Source organism: Erinaceus europaeus, chromosome 9 (genome assembly GCF_950295315.1).
Source record: "Erinaceus europaeus chromosome 9, mEriEur2.1, whole genome shotgun sequence".
NCBI lineage: Eukaryota > Metazoa > Chordata > Mammalia > Eulipotyphla > Erinaceidae > Erinaceus > Erinaceus europaeus.
Genome location: NC_080170.1, coordinates 17,825,443 through 17,844,675, shown reverse-complemented (window position 1 = coordinate 17,844,675; position 19,233 = coordinate 17,825,443). Strand labels below are relative to the sequence as shown.

General features: G+C 37.7%; 1 protein-coding gene across 1 annotated transcript; it reads right to left on the bottom strand.

The window, feature by feature from the left end:
* Positions 1 to 11,302: 11,302 nt before the first annotated feature.
* Positions 11,303 to 17,496, bottom strand: LOC132540289 (olfactory receptor 13G1). Its single transcript, XM_060197076.1, has 2 exons — positions 17,479 to 17,496; positions 11,303 to 12,226 (listed from the first exon to the last, which is right to left on the bottom strand). Exon 2 carries the CDS (start codon positions 12,224 to 12,226, stop codon positions 11,303 to 11,305), a length of 924 nt encoding a protein of 307 aa, XP_060053059.1. The 5' UTR covers positions 17,479 to 17,496.
* Positions 17,497 to 19,233: the final 1,737 nt, after the last annotated feature.

Below are 19,233 nucleotides of genomic sequence, written 5' to 3'. Positions count from 1 at the left end.
CTTGCTTTGAGTGCAAGATGGCTGACAGGCAAGAGTACAAATATGGAAATTAAATCATTTTCGTGGATATTTTGTAGTTTGTGTGTGTGAATTAGTGATTTCGGTACTGTCTGGACACAATTTTGTGGTGTAGACTTATAAAACACCTTAGTACCAGATTCTGTCTTCCAGGCAATGTCTTCTGTTCATTTACTAGACAGGAACCGGTTTCTGATGCAAATATTTTCACTAAAGATTCCAATAAACTAAAGTCCCTTGTTGAGATGAGAAAAGAGAGAAAATTAAGTGCCTTCAAATATTTTAATATTATCCATTTGAATTTAAATTTTCTGAACATAACATATTTACCCAGTGGAAATATACTATTACTATATATCTCAACGAATCTGTCAACTGTACACTATATTTCTTGAAATGTGACAATAGAAGTTGACAGGGAAATCAAAAGTTCAAATGAATTATCTAAGAGAGTTTTCTGAGGCTGCATATTCTTGGAACTATTGACTAATTTATTGCTGTCCAAAAATCTAAATTAGTACGGTGGTGAGACAATTCATGTAAGAACAGAAAGTCTAAGATTTCATCTTCTATTACAACTTAATGTTCCACAAAATTCATGCTTCTTTTTTCCTAAAAGAATGTGAATTGAGATAGATATTAGGTATACCTAATAAGAGAGTTTCTCAAAGAAAGTCAAGGAAATAAGCAGCCAGGAACATTTCTAGAAATAATTGTGGTTTTTGTTTTATACTCAGATTTCACTAGCATTCTGCCATCTGCTCCTTGTTGATATTTTTCTTTATTTTTAAAATATATATTTGACAGAGAGAGAGAGAGAGAGAGGCAGAGAGAGGGGGGGGGGGAACCAGTCCCTGTATATATGCTAGAATCAAACCAGGACACTCTGACAATACAAAGCTTGAATTCTACTAATTGAACTGCAGACACTTCTTCATAGTGATATTTACATGAGTTTATGACCGTTAGTAATAACATGACTTGATGCATCAATAAAAATAGTGTTTATATTAGAAACTTTTTAGTGACACTGTTTTAAACTTTTCAGAGATCGCATTTCATACATGACACCTATGCAGAGACAATACACACAATCACTTTTGAGACACAAAACGGTTTAATTTGTTCCTCTGAGACCAAATATCTCAATTGATAATTGTAAAGTTTAAACTTCTGGGTGATTTCATGTATAGTTATTCATATGAGTATAAAAAAATCAAGCTTCATATTTTACATATTTTAAGTTATTTTTTAAATTGATGTTAACAGAGAGATCATATTATAAATTCCATGTTGGGTGGTGCCAGGAATCAAATTCTGTCCTCAGCATACAAAACATGTGCTCTACTTCTTGAACCACATTGTTGGCCAAAAATTAAGTTTTGTTTAATCTGTAACTCTTCATGATTAAAAAATTCTTCTTTATTTATTAATGAGAGAGATAAGAGGAGAGAGAGAAAGAACCAGAGTATCACTTTGATACAGGCAGTGTTAGAAATCAAACTCAGGATCTCTTGCTTGAGGATCTCATGCTTTATCTACTGTGCTACCTCCAGGACCAGCCTACCATTATTTATTATTTTCTCATAGTGAAAGGATATAGTAACTACAATTATGTCTATTATACATAATATAATATGTATATTATTATACATATTATATGTATAATATAATACATATAATATATTATATATATATTATATAGAGGAACTGTTTTAGTTCCTCTACAGATAGGATGCCACTGTTCTCACGGTCCTATGGGAACTTTACTAGCATCATCTTTATATAGTTTACGAGAAAATAAAACACTGAAGAATAAAATGAAAACCACAAGGATTACATGATAAAATGGTAGATGCATTAATGTCTTAGTCCCATAAGCTTTTCAAAGAAATCATTGTATGATTTTAGGTGAAATGCAAACTTATTTGTCAAACACACATATAAGACAAATGAAAAGGGAAAGTATGTAAGACTGTGGAGATTTTATTCTGAATGAGAGCTGATTTTAAGCAAAAAAGGATGATGTTGTTAATATTTAATTCAGATATTTTTAAAATGTTAGAATATTACAGTGAATGACATGAATAATCTCTAAGTTACTGGGTGTTGAATATAACTTAAAATTATACTTGTTGGTCTTGATACAGCCTCTCCATCACAATCAAATATCTGAATGAAGCTTATGAGATGTATAATGCTTGTAGAAATAAAAAAACAAAAAGCAAGGCAGGGGCTGGGTAGTGTGAAAATTACTGGGTACACATCACACACTGCAACCCAGTTGAGTTATCAGCCACCTTGATTAAATCTGGGTCCACCTCGTTTTGCTGTTGAAAATCTCATGCATTAGCCTCTAGAAGAATGGTAAGGCTGGTTCCCCAGGACTTTTTAAGTAAATTAGCACTTTCTACTGAAGAACTCAGTCACATTTCACTCCTAGTACTTTTTCTTTTATATGTTGGGGGAAAGATAAATCTACAAATTCAACTATAAACCTATCATTCTCCTGATCAAATTTATACTAGGTGTATAACCCAACCAAAACCATTTTCAAAGGAAAGGAGGGAAAAGGATGAGACCAGGGAACTATGTTGCCTACAAGCATCCATCTGTAGGATTCAAACTCTCCTGTAGTGATGCATTGTAATCTTAAAAGCTGTCAACAAGCTATAACCTTCAAAAGGGTGTAGACATAATATTGGGAACCATTTGTCAGTATAATCTATAAAACAGCAAAGCACACCTTTCAGGTGGCAGGGATTAAATGTCTTAATCTCCAGTTAATGCATTCCCTTTAGAGAACATTGTCTACTTTGTCAGAATTTTCCCAACAGAATCTTCAAATTAATTCTACATATCCACCTTCTCCTGGAAGAACTCCAGAATTCATTCATTTTAATGTCAATCTATTCCACTCATTCTAATCTCAGAGCTCTAGTAGTGGATAAACTATTTTATGATAATTATTGGTTTAAAATCATATATGTCAGTCTTCATCTCTGCAATTAACAGTCAGCTCTTGAAATTGGAAACTGTGTCAATCTAACTTGTTTCTTGCTCTCCCCTTTTCTAAACCACACACACACATACTGCAATCTTCAAAATCATTTTCACTTATTTCTTTAAGAAACACATGTTACTAAAAGTCTTTAGCCAAGATACTTTATAAGTAAACTAAGTACATCTAAATTAATATTTACTCATATCCATCTTAACATGTATGGTTTAGAAACATTAAGTGCACTATTCACCTTGCTATAAGACTAGAACTTCAAATCCATTAAATGACTCCCACTATACTATTCATCCCAGTTCATGGGCAACCATCATTCTACTTTCCATTTATATAGGTCTGATTACTTTATTTACCTCATGTAAATGGAACAATACAGTACTTGTCACTTCATAGCTTGCTTACTTCATGGAACATACTGTTCTCAAATACCCACCCACCTTGTAGCTTGTGCCTGGATTCCTTTTCTTTTTTAGACTGTGGATATCGAGCTCATTTTATTTACCTAACTTGTCTACAGGTGTACATTTCAGCTGTTTAAACCTTTGTGCTTTTGTGGATGATACCGATATGAAGATGCTCAAGCAAACAGCTCTTTGGGATCCTTCTTCTTAATTCTCTTAGGTCAATGTTTAGAACCAGAATTGCTCTAAAATAATTTTGCCATGGGAGTCAGGTGGTAGCACAGTGGATTAAGCGCACGTGGTGAAAAAACGCAAAGACCTGTATAAGGATCCCAGTTTGAGGCTGTGCTCCCCACCTACAGGCGAGTTGCTTCACAGGCAGTGAAACAGGTCTGCAGGTGTCTTTTTCTCCCCCTCTCTGTTTTCCACTCCTATTTCCATTTCACTCTGCCCTATCCAACAACGACAACAACAGGAGTAACTACAACAACAATAAAACAACAAGGACAACAAAAGGGGAAATGAGAAAAAAAAGAAAAAAGTTATAAAAAATAATAATTTTTCCATGTAACAAATGCAAATATTTATGACATTTGTTCTATCCAGTGGTTAAAATTCTGGTTTTGATGGCTGTTTGAAGAAGGTTAGATTCGTCCTGTTTGGTTAGACATTGTGAAGTCTCATTTCAAACCATTCTGCTAACTACATATTGGTTCTGAGAAAGGAGATATTCTCAGTGCTTCCAAATATGGTGAGTATTCTTACAAAATTGCTAAAATTATGAAACCTAACCTAAATCGAGTAGCCTTTTTCTAAATTCTGTAATGCATATTAATTAGGTGTAAAGAAGGAAGTTAAGGGGACAGAGGAATTCTCCTGATGGGTTGTGTATACACACACGCACACACACACACACACACACACACACTTGCACATGGGACTAAAAATATATCCCTTAAATATTATAATTTTACACCAAAATAGTCACTCATAATAAAAATTATTTTTTTACATAAATGTGTTAAAAGGTGACTTGGATCTTACATATTCCTATCCAGATCACAGTCTCATGGTGATTGCATGAATTAGGCTGTCCACAGAAACTGACCTTATTTCTTTATGGAGTATCTCCATATTCAAAGGGTGGTCCGTGTTAAATCAACTGAAGAAAACAGAAAATAAATGCTCATGTCAGTTGGCTCCTAACAGTCTTCTCTTATGCTTGCTGAAGTAGTGGTTCCATCATACTTATGATTACTCAAAATGTTTCCTGACTCAGGAACAAAAGGCCCCAGAGGATCGGATCTTGGACCAAGTTTCTGACAGTCAGGCTCAAATGGATCTCAGAGGAACAATTAACTTAACTCTGCACTTTGACTAATTGTGATTTGGAATGACTTGGACTTTCTGTGTCATTTGTTAACATAGAAGACCAAATGGAATCCCAAGGTAATATCTTCATGAAGAAGGAAGTGAGTCAGAGTAATGAGAGGCACTGAGCTGAGTGTATTCTAGAGACAGAGGGAGATTTGAAGAATCGATGAATGAACATTGTTTTGAAAACAATTATATCGTCCTGGAAGATCACTCTTTCAATCAAAAACAGCAGAGAAAAAAGAGACAAGAAGTGAATGCTAAATTGGGTGAAACCACAGATTGAGAAATTCATTGAGGGGAGTCGGGCGGTAGCACAGGTGGCACAAAGTGCAACAACAGGAGTAAGGATCCCAGTAAGAGCCTTGGCTCCCCACCTGCAAGGGAGTCACTTCCGAAGTGGTGAAGCAGGTCTGCAGGTGTCTTTCTCTTCCCCTCTCTGTCTTTCCCTCCTCTTTCCATTTCTATCTGTCCTATCCAACAATGATGACATCAACAACAACAATAATAACTACAATAAAAAACAAAGGCAACAATAGGGAATAAATAAATATTTTAAAAAAGGAAAATCCATTGAGTCCTCTACACTAAAAGGCAGAGATTGTCTATAGACAAACTGGGTAGCATTTAGTTTTCCATTCATAAATGTAACATGCCTTTTAGCTTGAACTAAATTGATTGTTCTTTGAAAATTTGCACTGTTTATCTTGTAGGCATCAATAGTGCATGTCCACACACATATATAACTCACGTGAGACACTAACAGTCAAGAACGATCATCTCTGTCTCAGTTTCTCTAGAAATTTCTGGATTTATTACTATCTACTAGAATTTGGATACAAAATTTAATGTCTGTCATATAGGCACCTATATCTCACTGGGAAAAGTATGTGGGTAGGTATCAGATCACTAGTAATTATTTTATTAAATTAACAGGTTGTTTATGACAAGCACAGTTCTTCCAGATATGTCAGTTAAGTATATTAGACTATTATAAAGGGAAAAAAAATGGAAGGGGCAGTAGTTACATAATCAAGTGGCAATTAAACAGACTTTCAAGAATGTTTGCTATTGAGCCAGTGTGCATATTTTGCTTTATTAATATTTATACAGAAAATGACCTATCTTTTTCCATAATGGTAATAATTCTTATCAGTATGTCAGTTTGAGCAAATATATTAAACTAATATGTCATTGTTCTACGCGTTATAATGAATTGGACATTGAATCCAAATAGCCTAATATAAAAAACTGTGTGTGAAAGAACACAGCAGAGGATATGAGTTGAAAAAACAATACATCAAATGATTCAGTCATGTTTGATTCCAGACTGTGTCCTGCATTGACCATCTTTCTGGATAAGAGTGAACTTGTAATCACATGGGAATAGGCAGAAGCAAAAAAAAAAAAAAAAAAAAAGCACCACTGAATTCTGTTTGCCTTAAGGGGGAGATGGAATCTGTTAGCCTAAAGGTGTAACAAGATGGCTTTCCTTGGTTGTTGTAATTAAAAAATAAAAGGGCTTGGCTGTGGAGCAGCTGTGAAGAGATGTAAACAATCAAGGATTTCAAGGATTTATTAGGATAGTACAGTAGTATGGGATATATATTTTAGGTATGGCAAAATAAGCAATTATCTACAGGAGTAAAAGAAGCTAGGCACACTAAGTCCATGAGTTAGTTACCAGAAGTTTAGCCCACATGTTCCTTTATTCTGGTCAGCAGCAGTATGGCAGGTGCTGAGAAACCTCAACTGGGGTCACCTTGAACTGCAACAGTCGCTGGGAAACAAGGGGTAAGAATAAAGTAGACTCATGAGAAAAGTTAATTTCTAAGGTTTAAATTCATGTGGGACAAGCAGCCATGGCTGATGGAGCACATTTTCTCTTCCTCTGGAAACCCGGGCCATCCACCTGCAGGAACTACAATCTGTTCCAGCCTCCGGTTACAGAGCATGCTCGGACAAAGAAGGCTGGACTCGCAGCCACATGCAAGTTCAGTCACTTCTTTCACTTCCGCCTGACATTAGATCTAGCCAATTAAATTCCAACGGCCATGCTATGATTTCTTCTCTGGAAATTCATCAATTTTATTTTGTTGACTTAATTAAAATATCACATTATATGGTGACACAGTTTACCAGCGACAATGGACGGAAGTCCCGACACAGTGCTGATGTCAGCCTTGGGGACAGAGTATGCAGTGGTCTGCGCAGGCTCATGGGGCGGACTGTGGGCGGATTGAGTCTGTGCTGGTGTACAAAGAAAAGTACAGCCAGTGGGAACTCACACTTTTTGCCTGTGGTTTCTTCTCCTAGTGAGAGGCATCTGGACAGAGATGCACCAGGTAATCTGCCATGGCTACTTCTCCTGGGAAATGAACACGTGTGATTCTGCTAGCTGGTAAAATTTTAGACCCCTCTATAACCGCGAGCAACCTTTACTAGAGCTGATAACTATTTATCTTATGGGACTAAACTTTTGGTAACTATACTCAGATTTTATGGACCTAGAGTACTCGTAACCCTTGATGATAAGTGCTTATTTGCCTTTTACCTGTTTCACCCTAATAAACCTTGTATTGTTTAAACCAGTTCCCAGCTCCCCACTGTGAATCCTTTTATGCACCTCAGCAGCCCCCATGCCCAACTACTTTCTTTTTTTAATTTTTTAAAAAATATGTATTTATGTATTTGTTTATTTTCCCTTTTGTTGCCCTTGTTGTTTAACATTGTTGTGGTTATTGATGTCATTGTTGTTGGATAGGACAGAGAGAAATGGAGAGAGGAGGGGAAGACAGAGAGGGATAGAGAAAGACAGACACCTGCAGACCTGCTTCACTGCCTGTGAAGTGACTCCCCTGAAGGTGGGGAGCCGGGGGCTAGAACCAGGATCCCCATGTCTATCCCTATGCTTTTCGCCACGTGCTCTCAACCCGCTGCACACCGCCTGACTCCCCCAACCACTTTCTTCAGTTAAATAACAATAACATTATAATTTGGGAGTGTTCCATATTCCTCTTGTAAGTCTAAGAAGATAGGTCAGACATCTTTGAAAGATGCATGTTACAGTACACCTGCATTACAGAAACAGACTGGAAGTATGCATCAGCCTGCCAATGCCCATGTCCAGTGGAACAATTACAGAAGTCAGACCTTCCACCTTCTGCACTCCAGCATGATGCTGCGTCCATGTTCCCAGAGGGATAAAGATTAGGAAAGTTTCCAATGAAGAGGGTGGGATGGATAACTCTGGTCATGGAATTGTGTGAAATTGTACCCCTCTTATCCAATGGACTTGTTGTTCATTATTAAATAAAATAAAATAAAATAAATATAAAGAAGTGTGCCTTCTTATGAAAACTCCCTCTATAAAAAAACGTTAGATTGGAACTCCCAACCATCACCTGGGAGAATCATGTAAAGAGGAAGCTTCATGAGCAATGGAATAGTGCTAAGGTCTTCCTCCTTCTCTAGCTATCTCTCTGTCCCTCTCCCTCCAATAGAAGCAGAGATGATAATGGAACTGAAAGTGAATGTACTAGGAAAAGCCAAAGAAATGAAAGACAATTACTGGATTGCTTTGATACTATGTGAAATATAGATAACTAAAGCAAATGAAATCACAAAAAAATAGTAATCAAAATGTCTCTTAAACTTTATGAGAACTTTGGTGGTTAACAGGGGTGAGGCACAGGACTTTGTGATAGATGTGGTGACTCACATATGCACACACATAAGCCTTAAACTTTACCCCTTGAAAACCTATACTTTTGTAAAGTTCTATTTCATAATGAACAATGAATTTTAAAGTAAAAGTTTAAATAGTGAACCTTATCATGAAAACAATTAAAATCAATCAATAAATTGTGATCATTGCTGAAATATTTTATCACAATGATATGATCAAATCTATACAATACTCATTAATTAACTACAGAAGGGATTAATATACTTTTCCCATATTTGGGAGCTACTGTCTTCCTTAATCCAGGTTTCTAGTCCTATTTCCATCTCTGGCATCTTCTCCCCAGATGATAGCTTTGGCCTATCTGCATATTAGCTGTTGAGCTCAAGCAAAAACAAGTAAAATTATAGGCCCCCTGAATTTCACCTAAAATAGACCTACTAGCTTTCTCCAAAATGGAGACTATGAATCACATCTGCTGTATTTCTGCCTTTAGGTTTCTGATTATTAAACGCTTTGTTCTGCTTCATAACTTAACTCTTTTTCAGCCACCAAGTTGCAGATGCTACTATGATGCCAACCGGACTTCCCTGGGCAGACAACATCACCAGTGTATCTTGGAAACCAGATACACTGAGCCTTACCCCACTAGGGGAGAATAGGGACAGTGTGGATCAAGTGTGGATTTCCAACACCCATGTTCAGAGGAGAAGCAATTACAGAAGCCAGACCTTTCACCTACTGCAGCCCATAATAATCCTGGGTTCTACCAGAGAGGTAAAGAATAGGAGAGTCATCTGCACTATTCCAGTCTTTAGGTCCACGATTGTTCAACAGTTTGTTTGGCTTTGTATATTAACTCTCTTTTCAGCCACCAGGTTCCGGATGCCAGCAAGATGCTCACCAGAATTCCCTGGACAGACAACCCCATCAATGTGTACTGGAGCTCCACTTCCTCAGAGCCCCACCCTACTAGGGAAAGAGAGAGGCAGACTGGGAGTATGGATCGACCAGTCAACGCCCATGTTCAGCGGGGAAGCAACTACAGAAGCCAGACCTTCCACCCTCTGCAACCCACAACGACCCTGGATCCATACTCCCAGAGAGACAGAGAATGGGAAGGCTATCAAGGGAGGAGATGGAATATGGAGATCGGGTTATGGGAATTGTGCGGAATTGTACCCCTCTTATTCTATGGTTTTGTTAATGTTTCCTTTCTTAAATAAAAATAATTAAAAAAAAAAAGAATAGGAGAGTCTTCGAGGGAGGTGGTGGGATACAGAACTCTGGTGGTAGGGATTCTGTGGAATTGTACCCCTCTTATACTATTTTCAATATTTTTATTTTATAAATAAATTAAACAAAAATTAAACAAAATAATTTGACATGAAATATCATGTAATGGAAACACAATAAAAATGTATGTCTCCTGTAACTATGGAATATAAAACAGACAAGAGATTACAATGACATTAAACATAAAACTATGTTGTTTCAAGAAAAGTTGCATGAGTGGCCTGAAGTCATTAAAAAAAAACTTATTGCAGTGGACCCTTGATTATAATAGTGATTTCAAAAGAAAAACATACTGCCTATAAACACAAAGAAGTCACAAAGTGATAAAATAATTTATTGTCACATATATAAGAGTAAGAATAATTGATCCATAGAATAAAATTTATAATATTAGAAGTAATATTTATTTGTGCATGTATACAAGTGTAGACATTTCAGCATGTATAGATAAGAGTATGCAAACATAGATATATTAGAAGTGATGCACATTCTTACACAAATGTTGGAGCTTATTTTGTGAAATACAACTTATATAAGTTAAAACAAGCATTATGTTTCAGACAGTACTCAAATTAAAATATGGATTTCTGGAAGGTCTAATAATGGGAAAGGAATAAGAAAAACCGTTTACATCTACTGTGATAATTTGGGGGGGTCAACAAAGAAACTATTTTAAAATGTGTTGTATCAATGAGATAAGTCAGGAACAGAAGGAAGACTACGGGATGATCTCACTCATACTCAGAAGATGCAAAACAAAATCAGAAGGGAAAACACTAAGCAGAACTTGAACTGGAGTTGGTGTATCGCACCAAAGTAAAATGTTTGAGACTTCAAGGGCTTCAAGTCCTTGAACATGTAGGCAGAGCACGACCTAGTGGAGGTTGCATTGTTATGTGGAAAACTAGGAAATTTTACACATGTATAAACTATTATATTCTACTGTTGACTGTAAACCATTAATCCCCCAATAAATAAATTAAAAAGAGGGGAATGTTGAGACAGACCAGTGGTAAATACAGAATCAATGTAACTTACAAATAAGGAGTAAAGAGAGTTGGCCGGTACCACAGCAGGTTAAGCGCAGGTGATGCAAAGCACAAGGACCTGTGTAGGGAACCTGGCTGGAGCGCCTGGCTCCCCACCTGAAGGAGAGTCGCCTCACAGACGGTGAAGCAGGTGTGCGGGTGCCTATCTTTCTCTCTCCCTCTCTGTCGTCCCCTTCTCTCTCCATTTCTCTGTGTCCTATCCAACAATGACGACATTAATAACAACAACAATAACAACTACAACAATAAAACAAGGGCAACAAAAGGGAATAAATAAATATGAAAAAAACAGAAAAAAATAAGGAGTCAGGAGATACAGAGGATAATTAACAATAGGTGCCAACCTAATATTATTTAGAGGAGATAGAAAAACCCAGTATGATGAATGCTATAAAGGCCAGTAAATGTGAAATGCGTTAGGAGATGCTTGTAGAGCAAAGAGTCAATGTCCTGGAAGTTACTATTGTTTCAGAAATGCAAAGACTTTCTGAATCCCTGCCTGCATCTCCTTGTTCCGGAAACTGTACACAATCGGGTTGAGAGTGGGGGTCACAAGAGTGTAGAGGGCAGTCACTATCTTGTCCCTTTCAAAGGAGTAGCTGGAAGCAGGCCGGATGTAGGTGTAGATGACAGGGGAATAGTAGAGGGACACCACTATGAGGTGGGAGGAGCAGGTGGAGAAGGCCTTCTTCTTGCCTTCTGCAGTGCGGATGCGGAGAATGGCAGCAATGATGAAGCCATAGGAGATGCAGGTGAGGGTGAAGTCACCCACAGCCAGGGTGATGTCTGCAATGTACACCATCACTTCATTGACTCTCACCGGGGTGCAGGACAAAGATAGTAGTGGGGGTATCTCACAGAAGAAGTGGTCAATGGTGTTTGGCCCACAGAAACTCAGTCTCAGAACAAGACCTGTGTTGATGAACGAGTTGATCATAGCAATCACCATGACAATACTGAGCAAGACCACACATGTGTGTCTGTTCATAATTACACTGTAGTGAAGAGGAAAGCAGATGGCCACATAGCGGTCATAGGCCATGGTGGTGAAGAGCACCATCTCAGCTCCCAGGGACCACGTAAAAAAGAAGAGCTGAGTCATGCAGCCTCCATAGGAAATGGTGTTTCCTGAGGTCAGCATGGCCTCCAGCATCTTGGGGATGATGCTTGTGGTACAAATGATGTCCACAGCAGCCAAAGCCAAGAGGAGAACATACATAGGAGTGTGCAAGGTATTGTTATAGATGATGGCAATGACAATGAGCATATTGCCAAGGAAAGCCATGAGATAGACACAGAGAAACACAATGAAGAAAACTCCCTGGAGCTCAGGCTTCTGGGTGAGACCCAAAATCAGAAATTCAGTGACAAAAGAGCTATTCATCTTTCTTGAAAAGCTAGATGGCAGACATAGCTGAGTTATCAACTGGAATCATAATATTTTTAGATAGGTGTGTGTGTGTGTGTGTGTGTGTGTGTGTGTGTGTGTGTGTGTGTGTGTGCGTGTTGGTGACTTGGATATTGATTTGATTTGATTTTCTAGCAGGTGTTTCCTAATATGGCATTCTCTCTTCCAGAAAATGTCTTCTCTTTTCTAGATTGAATCCATTTTCTGATGCATACTCTTTCATTGAAGACTTCAGTAAAATTAAGTCAGTTGGTAGGTACATATAGAAAAAAGCAATAAAATCCTTCAAATATTTCAAAATTAGCATGTGAATTGAAATTATATGAACATAATTTATATATATATATACTTATCCATTGTAATTACAATGCAATTATCTATCTCATTTGTTCTATTAATCACATATTTTCTAACCTGAAACAGGAGCAGAAATACCTGAACAATAAAAACTGATGTGACCAATAATATTGGAATAGCCATTAGTACACTATACCCAATGCAACATTCTGCATCTTATTCAGATCATATATGAATTAATTGATGTCCAAAAACTAACCCTTACAGTGGTAATAAGACTGAGTTTAAGAATACTCAACCTGAGGTTCCATCTTCATTTTATTATAATTGTAAATTGGCGTTAGGATTCTATAGCCTTTCTTATTTAAGCATTGAAGCTGTTGGGAAGTAGCATGCAGTGTAGAAAGATTAAAGTTTGAGTGATAGCAGTGTTAAATTGTTATGTACATATTACTCCATTGGTCTTAATCTACCCTGTTTGCTGCTGAGTATCTTATGCATTAAGATACTCTTTATCTTCAAAAGAAAGGGCTGACTGGCCAACCAAGGATACATCAAGCCAATGCAACATATGATTCTGGGTGTCTTAGTTACACATTCACTCCCACTGCCCTTTATTTTCTCAGTCTAGGTAGAGATATTTTCATAATTTCAACCCTGATTTTATCATTTCCCTGTTCAAGTCTATCACTGGAGGCATAATCCTATCAGGAATGCTTTTTTTTTTTTTTGAAAAGCAGAAGAGAGTCAGGAGACCATTGACCCATTGACCTCAATCATCTGCAATATTGAATCAACTGGATTCAATTTATCTTGCAGTGATGCCTGTGTTCTTGAAAACTGTAAATAGGTTGTAACTGGAAAGCAAAAGATAGCATGCAGGTGTCAAGAGTTGGAAGTCTCACTTTCCTTTTGTCATATTTTGTTTGTGAATGAGGTTGCCAAAAAGAAGAATGTGCAAATGGTTCTTTGATAATCTTCTTCTCAATTCTTTGAGACAAATAAGCAGAGCTAAAATTGCTATAAAATGAATGCTATCTGATATATGCAGGTATTTTTAACAGTTGCTTTATCCAAGGGGTGAAATTCTGCATCTGAGAGCTGTTTCAAACAGTTTTAAATCATTATTTTCAGTTAGAAGTTGTATAAACTCATTTTGGTAATGAAATAATCATGTTAAGTGAAGAAAGCAAGCATTCTAACTTTTTCCATGTATATTGAGTATTCCCACCACACTGATACTAGTATAAAAACCTCAGTTTAGTTGCCTTTGCTTTAAATTCCAGGTTGTTCATATTTGGTACAAAAATAGTGTAAGAAAGTACATAGACAGCATAAGTATATGTATCACTGAATAAATAAGTATTCCCTGTTCTGAATGAGTTTCTAAACAGATGGTATATTGTCTGTTTCCCTGAACCTTAAAGTAAGTTTAAAAGGCTACTTGGTTCTTACATATTCCTACCCAGGTCACAGTTTCACAGTGATTGTAAAAATTAGACATGATTTCAAAGTAAGCCAAATTCCCTAATACCTTGGTTACAATAATACTATCCATTGCCTTCTTAAACTACAAGACAACAGGAACACTCCCTATTTTCTGTGAAACCCATATTTCTCCCAGTCCTGGAAACTGTGGGGCATGGCTTGTCTTCCTGCATGCTTCTCTTGATCCATACCATTTGATACTGCATCTGCTGAGATCAACCAAATGAATGCAACCACTACCACCTAGATAAGTTTCATTTCTGATTTTATCCAGAAACACCAAGAGTGAAATGCCAACCCTTCAGCTCCAGCACTCTGCCACCAAGTTGCAGAAAGAATAGGAAAGCTTTCAAGGGATGGGATGGGATATGAAGTTCTGGTGGTAGGAACTGTGTGGAATTGTACCTATCTTATCCCATGGTCTTGTTGATATTATCTATTTTATAAGTAAATTAATAACAATAAAAATTAGGCATATTGTTCACAAATACCTGAATTCTTTGCAGAGTGTCTCCATATTCAAAGGGTGACCTGTGTTAAATCACCTGTCGACAATCTTCTTTTATGCTTGGTGAAGTCAAAATTAGTCAAAATAATATTTCCTGACTTAAGGATAAGGGGTCCCAGAGGATAGCATCTAGCACCAAGTTTATGACAACCAGGCTCAAATGGATCTCAGAGGAACAATTAACCTGACCTTGCACTTTGACTAGTTATGATCTAGAATGACTTGGACATTCTGTGTCATCACTGCCATATAAGACCAAATGGAATCCCAAAGCAGTATCTTCATGAAGAAGGAAGTAAGTCAGAGTAATGAGAACAACTGGGATGATGTTTTCTAAAGACAGAGGGAGATTCAAAGAACGAATGAATGGGCACTGCTTTAAAAGTAATCACCTGCCTGGAGGACTACTTTCCCAAGAGAAAATAGAAAGAGTGGAAAGTAATGGCAATGGGAGGTGACAGAGAGGCAACAGTATTGAACCTAGGAGCATGGGGTCCTGAGTATGATACCTGGCATTTTATATACCAGAGTGATATCCTTGTTTTTAGTCTCTCTCTCTCTCTCTCATTAACATATATATATATATATATATATATATATATATATATATATATATATATATATATATATGAATAGGACAGAGAGAAATGGAGAGAGGAGGGGATGACAGAGAGAGGGTGAGAAAGTTAGACAACTGCAGACCTACTTCACCACTTGTGAAGTGACTCCCCTGCAGGTGGGGAGCCGGTGGCCTGAACTGACTGCACTACCACCCAACCCCTTCATAAATATATTTTTTTAAATGAGGTGAATTCTAAAATGAGTGGAAGTGGAAACACAGATTGATGAAATTCATTTAGTCCCCTACACTATGAGAGAAAGTCACAAACATGATAATGTTTGGTTTTCAGTTAATGCATATAATAAACTCTACAGCTTGAACTGAACTGAATAGTTGTGTTAAAGTCCTTAAGTTCTTTTTGATACTTTTCAGCAGGTTTTTTTTTTTTTTTGTAAGATATCCATACACCAACAACAGTCACATATGTGATGTTCTTAAAATACAATAGCACCCTCTCTGTATCACTTGCTGAAGAGCCTCTTGGTTTTATAGACTGTCCATTGGAATTCAGACAAAAAAAATTTATGTTCACCACATAAGTATTTGCTTTATCATAGAATAAATAATACATGAGTGGGTATCAGATGGTTTTAAATGGTTTGCTTAAATGGCCAGGAAGTTTACAGCAAGCAAAGTATTTATAAATCTGTAATTTAAATTTATTAGACTGTCAAAAAGAAAGAAAGTCATGTGGAAACTAATGAGACTTTCAAGAATGTTTGCAATTAGGGCTGGGTGGAGAACATAATGGCTATGCAAAAAGACTTGCATGCATGAGGCTCCAATGTAGAAGGTTCAATCTTCAGCACCACCACAAAACTGAGCTGAGGAGTGCACTAGTTAAAATAATAAAAACAAAGCAAAAAGAACAAAAATGCTGTTGAGTCAATTGGAATATTTGACTTTATCTTTAATGATCTTTTACATGGAAAATGAGATCACTTCTCAGCCTTTTGGCTAAGATCGAGTGTAGTAAAAGGAAAATGAGTTGTCTCCTTCCATAATGATAACAATAGTTGCCAACTCACACTTTGAGCAAATACATTGAGCTATTACTGTTTTAACTGGTATGTGATGAACTGGACATTGATCAGAATGACCCAAAAGGCATGTTTGTGAAAGGATAGAAGGGGGTGTACTTGGTTTGAAGAATGTAAATCACACAAGTTAGTTCTCTTGACTCTAATACCCTTCATAGGGTTCTATCTTGATCCATGTGGGAAGAGTAGTCATGTATGGGATTGTAGGTAGATAAAGGATACACTGACATCTGACCTTTGGGTGCACTAGAGAAGGGAGTCTGATCGCCTAGAGGAGAAGCAAGCTGGCTTTCTCTGGTCTTTTCTAGAATATCCATCAGTTCTATTCTGTCTTCTTGACTTAAAGTATCACATTATTATTATTTTGTTTTTGGGTGAGGCACTTCTCAGGCTAATCCTTTGTGTCTGTCATGTTAAGTCAGATAACTTTTGAATTTGAATGTTCCAATACTTAGGGAAGTGCCTTTAGGATGCATGGACATGAGTAGTGTCTACTGATGGCTAGAAAAAAATTTTTTTCTTTATGTAATTATATGGTTTGCCTACTAAGATAACTACACCAGCTTTATTTTCAGATCTGTGGGGCTTGTTCCTTTCCTTTTTATTATTATTTTATTTATAAAAAGGAAACACTGACAAAACCGTAGGATAAGAGGGTACAAATCCACACAATTCCTACCACCAGAACTATGTATCGCATCCCCTGAAATTCCCAAACAGACATGATGGGCTTAGACCTCAAATAAATCCCTCCCTCCATCGTTACCAGTCATCTGTATCAGGAACAACAAAATAGACCCCTTTGTGGGTCCCCATAGGACCTTGCCCTTAACGTGGATCAACAGCGGTAGAGAATGTTGGACAACATACTGTATGCTACACCTGAGGAAGATTGGGTCCTGAAATTGAGGCAGCTTGGAATGTCCATACTCATGAACACCGAATGTGAGCTCAGATCTACAGGGATGCAGAGGTCACATAGGCTCCTAAACTGAATATGGACCCCAGATCACATAAAATAAATGGGGTTTATAGTCAACAATATTTATACACCTTTCCCATATTTGGGAGCTACTCTCTTCCCTGATCCAGCTTTCTGGTCCTTTTTATAGCCATGACATCATCTCCACAGACCATAACTAGGATATACCTGCATATCGGATTTCAAGCTAGCGGAAATAAAGAAAGAATAAAAGAAAGAAAGAAAAACTAGTATAGCCACAGGTCCTTTGTATTATAAAATATGTCTACTAGCGAGGGGAGGTAAGATGGCGACGGCCTGAGAAGTCGCTAACAGCGAGTGCTCTGATAGCATCGTCGGCAAAGGTAGGATTTTCTGCCTTTAGCAGGCCAGTCAACAAGGGGGGAGCACCAAAGAAGTGATTACAGTTTAATTTGGGTTAACAATTAGAGCAAAGGGGACACGGACTAGCGGGGCTCCAGAATTCCCAGGCGGCGCCAGGCAAGGCGAGTGCGCCGGGCATTGTCCTCCGCCCGCCCGGGAAGGCGGCTCCTCCGCCGCCAGTTGCAGAGCTCAGCGGGCAGAGGACCCGGAGAGAGCACTTTAGCTCGGGGGCTGCCTCTTGGGAGTCGCTAGGGTCCACCGCGACCCTGAGGGTGGATCCAAAGACTTCTTGAGTATAGCTCTCATTGGATCAAAGGACTTGGAGCTAGTTTTCATTTTTGAGAAATCCTTTAAAAAAGTCTGGAGGGCGGGGTTTCCCGGAAGATGGCGCCCGGAGAAGCAGAAGCGGCTAGCCTTTGAGCTCAGGACACATCTCGTGTAAACAATAGGATTTTCTGCCTTTAGCAAGCCAGCCAATAAGGGGCCATAACGGTCATACCAAGGATGTTTCTATAACTTAATTTGGGTTAAGAATTAGAGTAGGGGAAAAAATTCTTTTTTCTTCCTTTTAATTTTCAAGCATACATCCTTCACGCCGCCCCCCCCCCCCCCATAAGCAGTGCCTGGGACCAGCTACTAGCAGGATACCCCATACCACCAAACAGGTTTTTTTTTTTTTTTCCTCTTTCCTTTTTTTTTTTTTTTTTTTTAATTCACTGATACACATTTGGGAAGTTCCTCGCACTGCTCTTTAATTACAGCTCTACTTCTTATCTTCTCCCTTTTCTCTCTCTTATCTCTCTCTATCTCTCTCTTTTTTTTTTTTTTTTAATCTTGTCATACACTTCTTTCTTCTTTGCCTTTCTGAATTTGTGAATTACTTTGGGGAAGAAATCTGACCCAGAGTGGACTCTCTATGTGTGTATCTCTGCTCTAGTTCCCTTTACACTCTTGTTACCCTTAGAATATACACTGGATAGTAGATTTGCATAACTGTCTATTCTTGCTATCCTCTCTTCCTTTTCTCTTTCTTCACTGGGATTTGGTTACTATTTTTTCACGGACTGGAGAAACTGTTTGGCTAACTGGTAACGATTAAACTCCTTCAATACTTACTTCAATTGCTACGGTAATTCCGGAGGTTGGTGAGTGCAATTGTCATAAAGGTATTTAGTACAGTGTTACTTGTGCTCAAAACACAACAACTGAGGAACAACAGAGCATTAAAAAAAAAGAGAGAGAGAAACACATAAATTAAAAAAAAAATGGGTAGATTAAAAACAAATAAAACTGCTACCCCAATGAATGAAGACAAGAGCCCAGAAGAAACCACAAATCAGTCAGAAGTAACCATAGATAAGAAAAGTATGCAAGCAATAATAAACTTATTAATCACAGAAATGAAAACAACATTGGAGGAAAGAAATGGCAGTATTAGGGAAACAACAGTTGAGACCCCCAAGGAAAATACCGATTATCTTGAGACAATTAGAGAACTGAAAGCTGAAATAGCTGTAATGAAGAAAGAAGCTGAGGCAAGGGAAAGCAGACTAACAGAAGCAGAAAACAGAATTAGTCAGACAGAGGATGAGTTAGAGAAAACTAAGAAAGAGGTGAAAGAGCTTAAAAAGAGATTGAGAGACACTGAAAACAACAACAGAGACATATGGGATGATCTCAAAA

Bases quoted from the DNA above. Each gene is read 5' to 3' on its own strand.
- LOC132540289 (XM_060197076.1), bottom strand. From the start codon at position 12,226: ATGAATAGCTCTTTTGTCACTGAATTTCTGATTTTGGGTCTCACCCAG.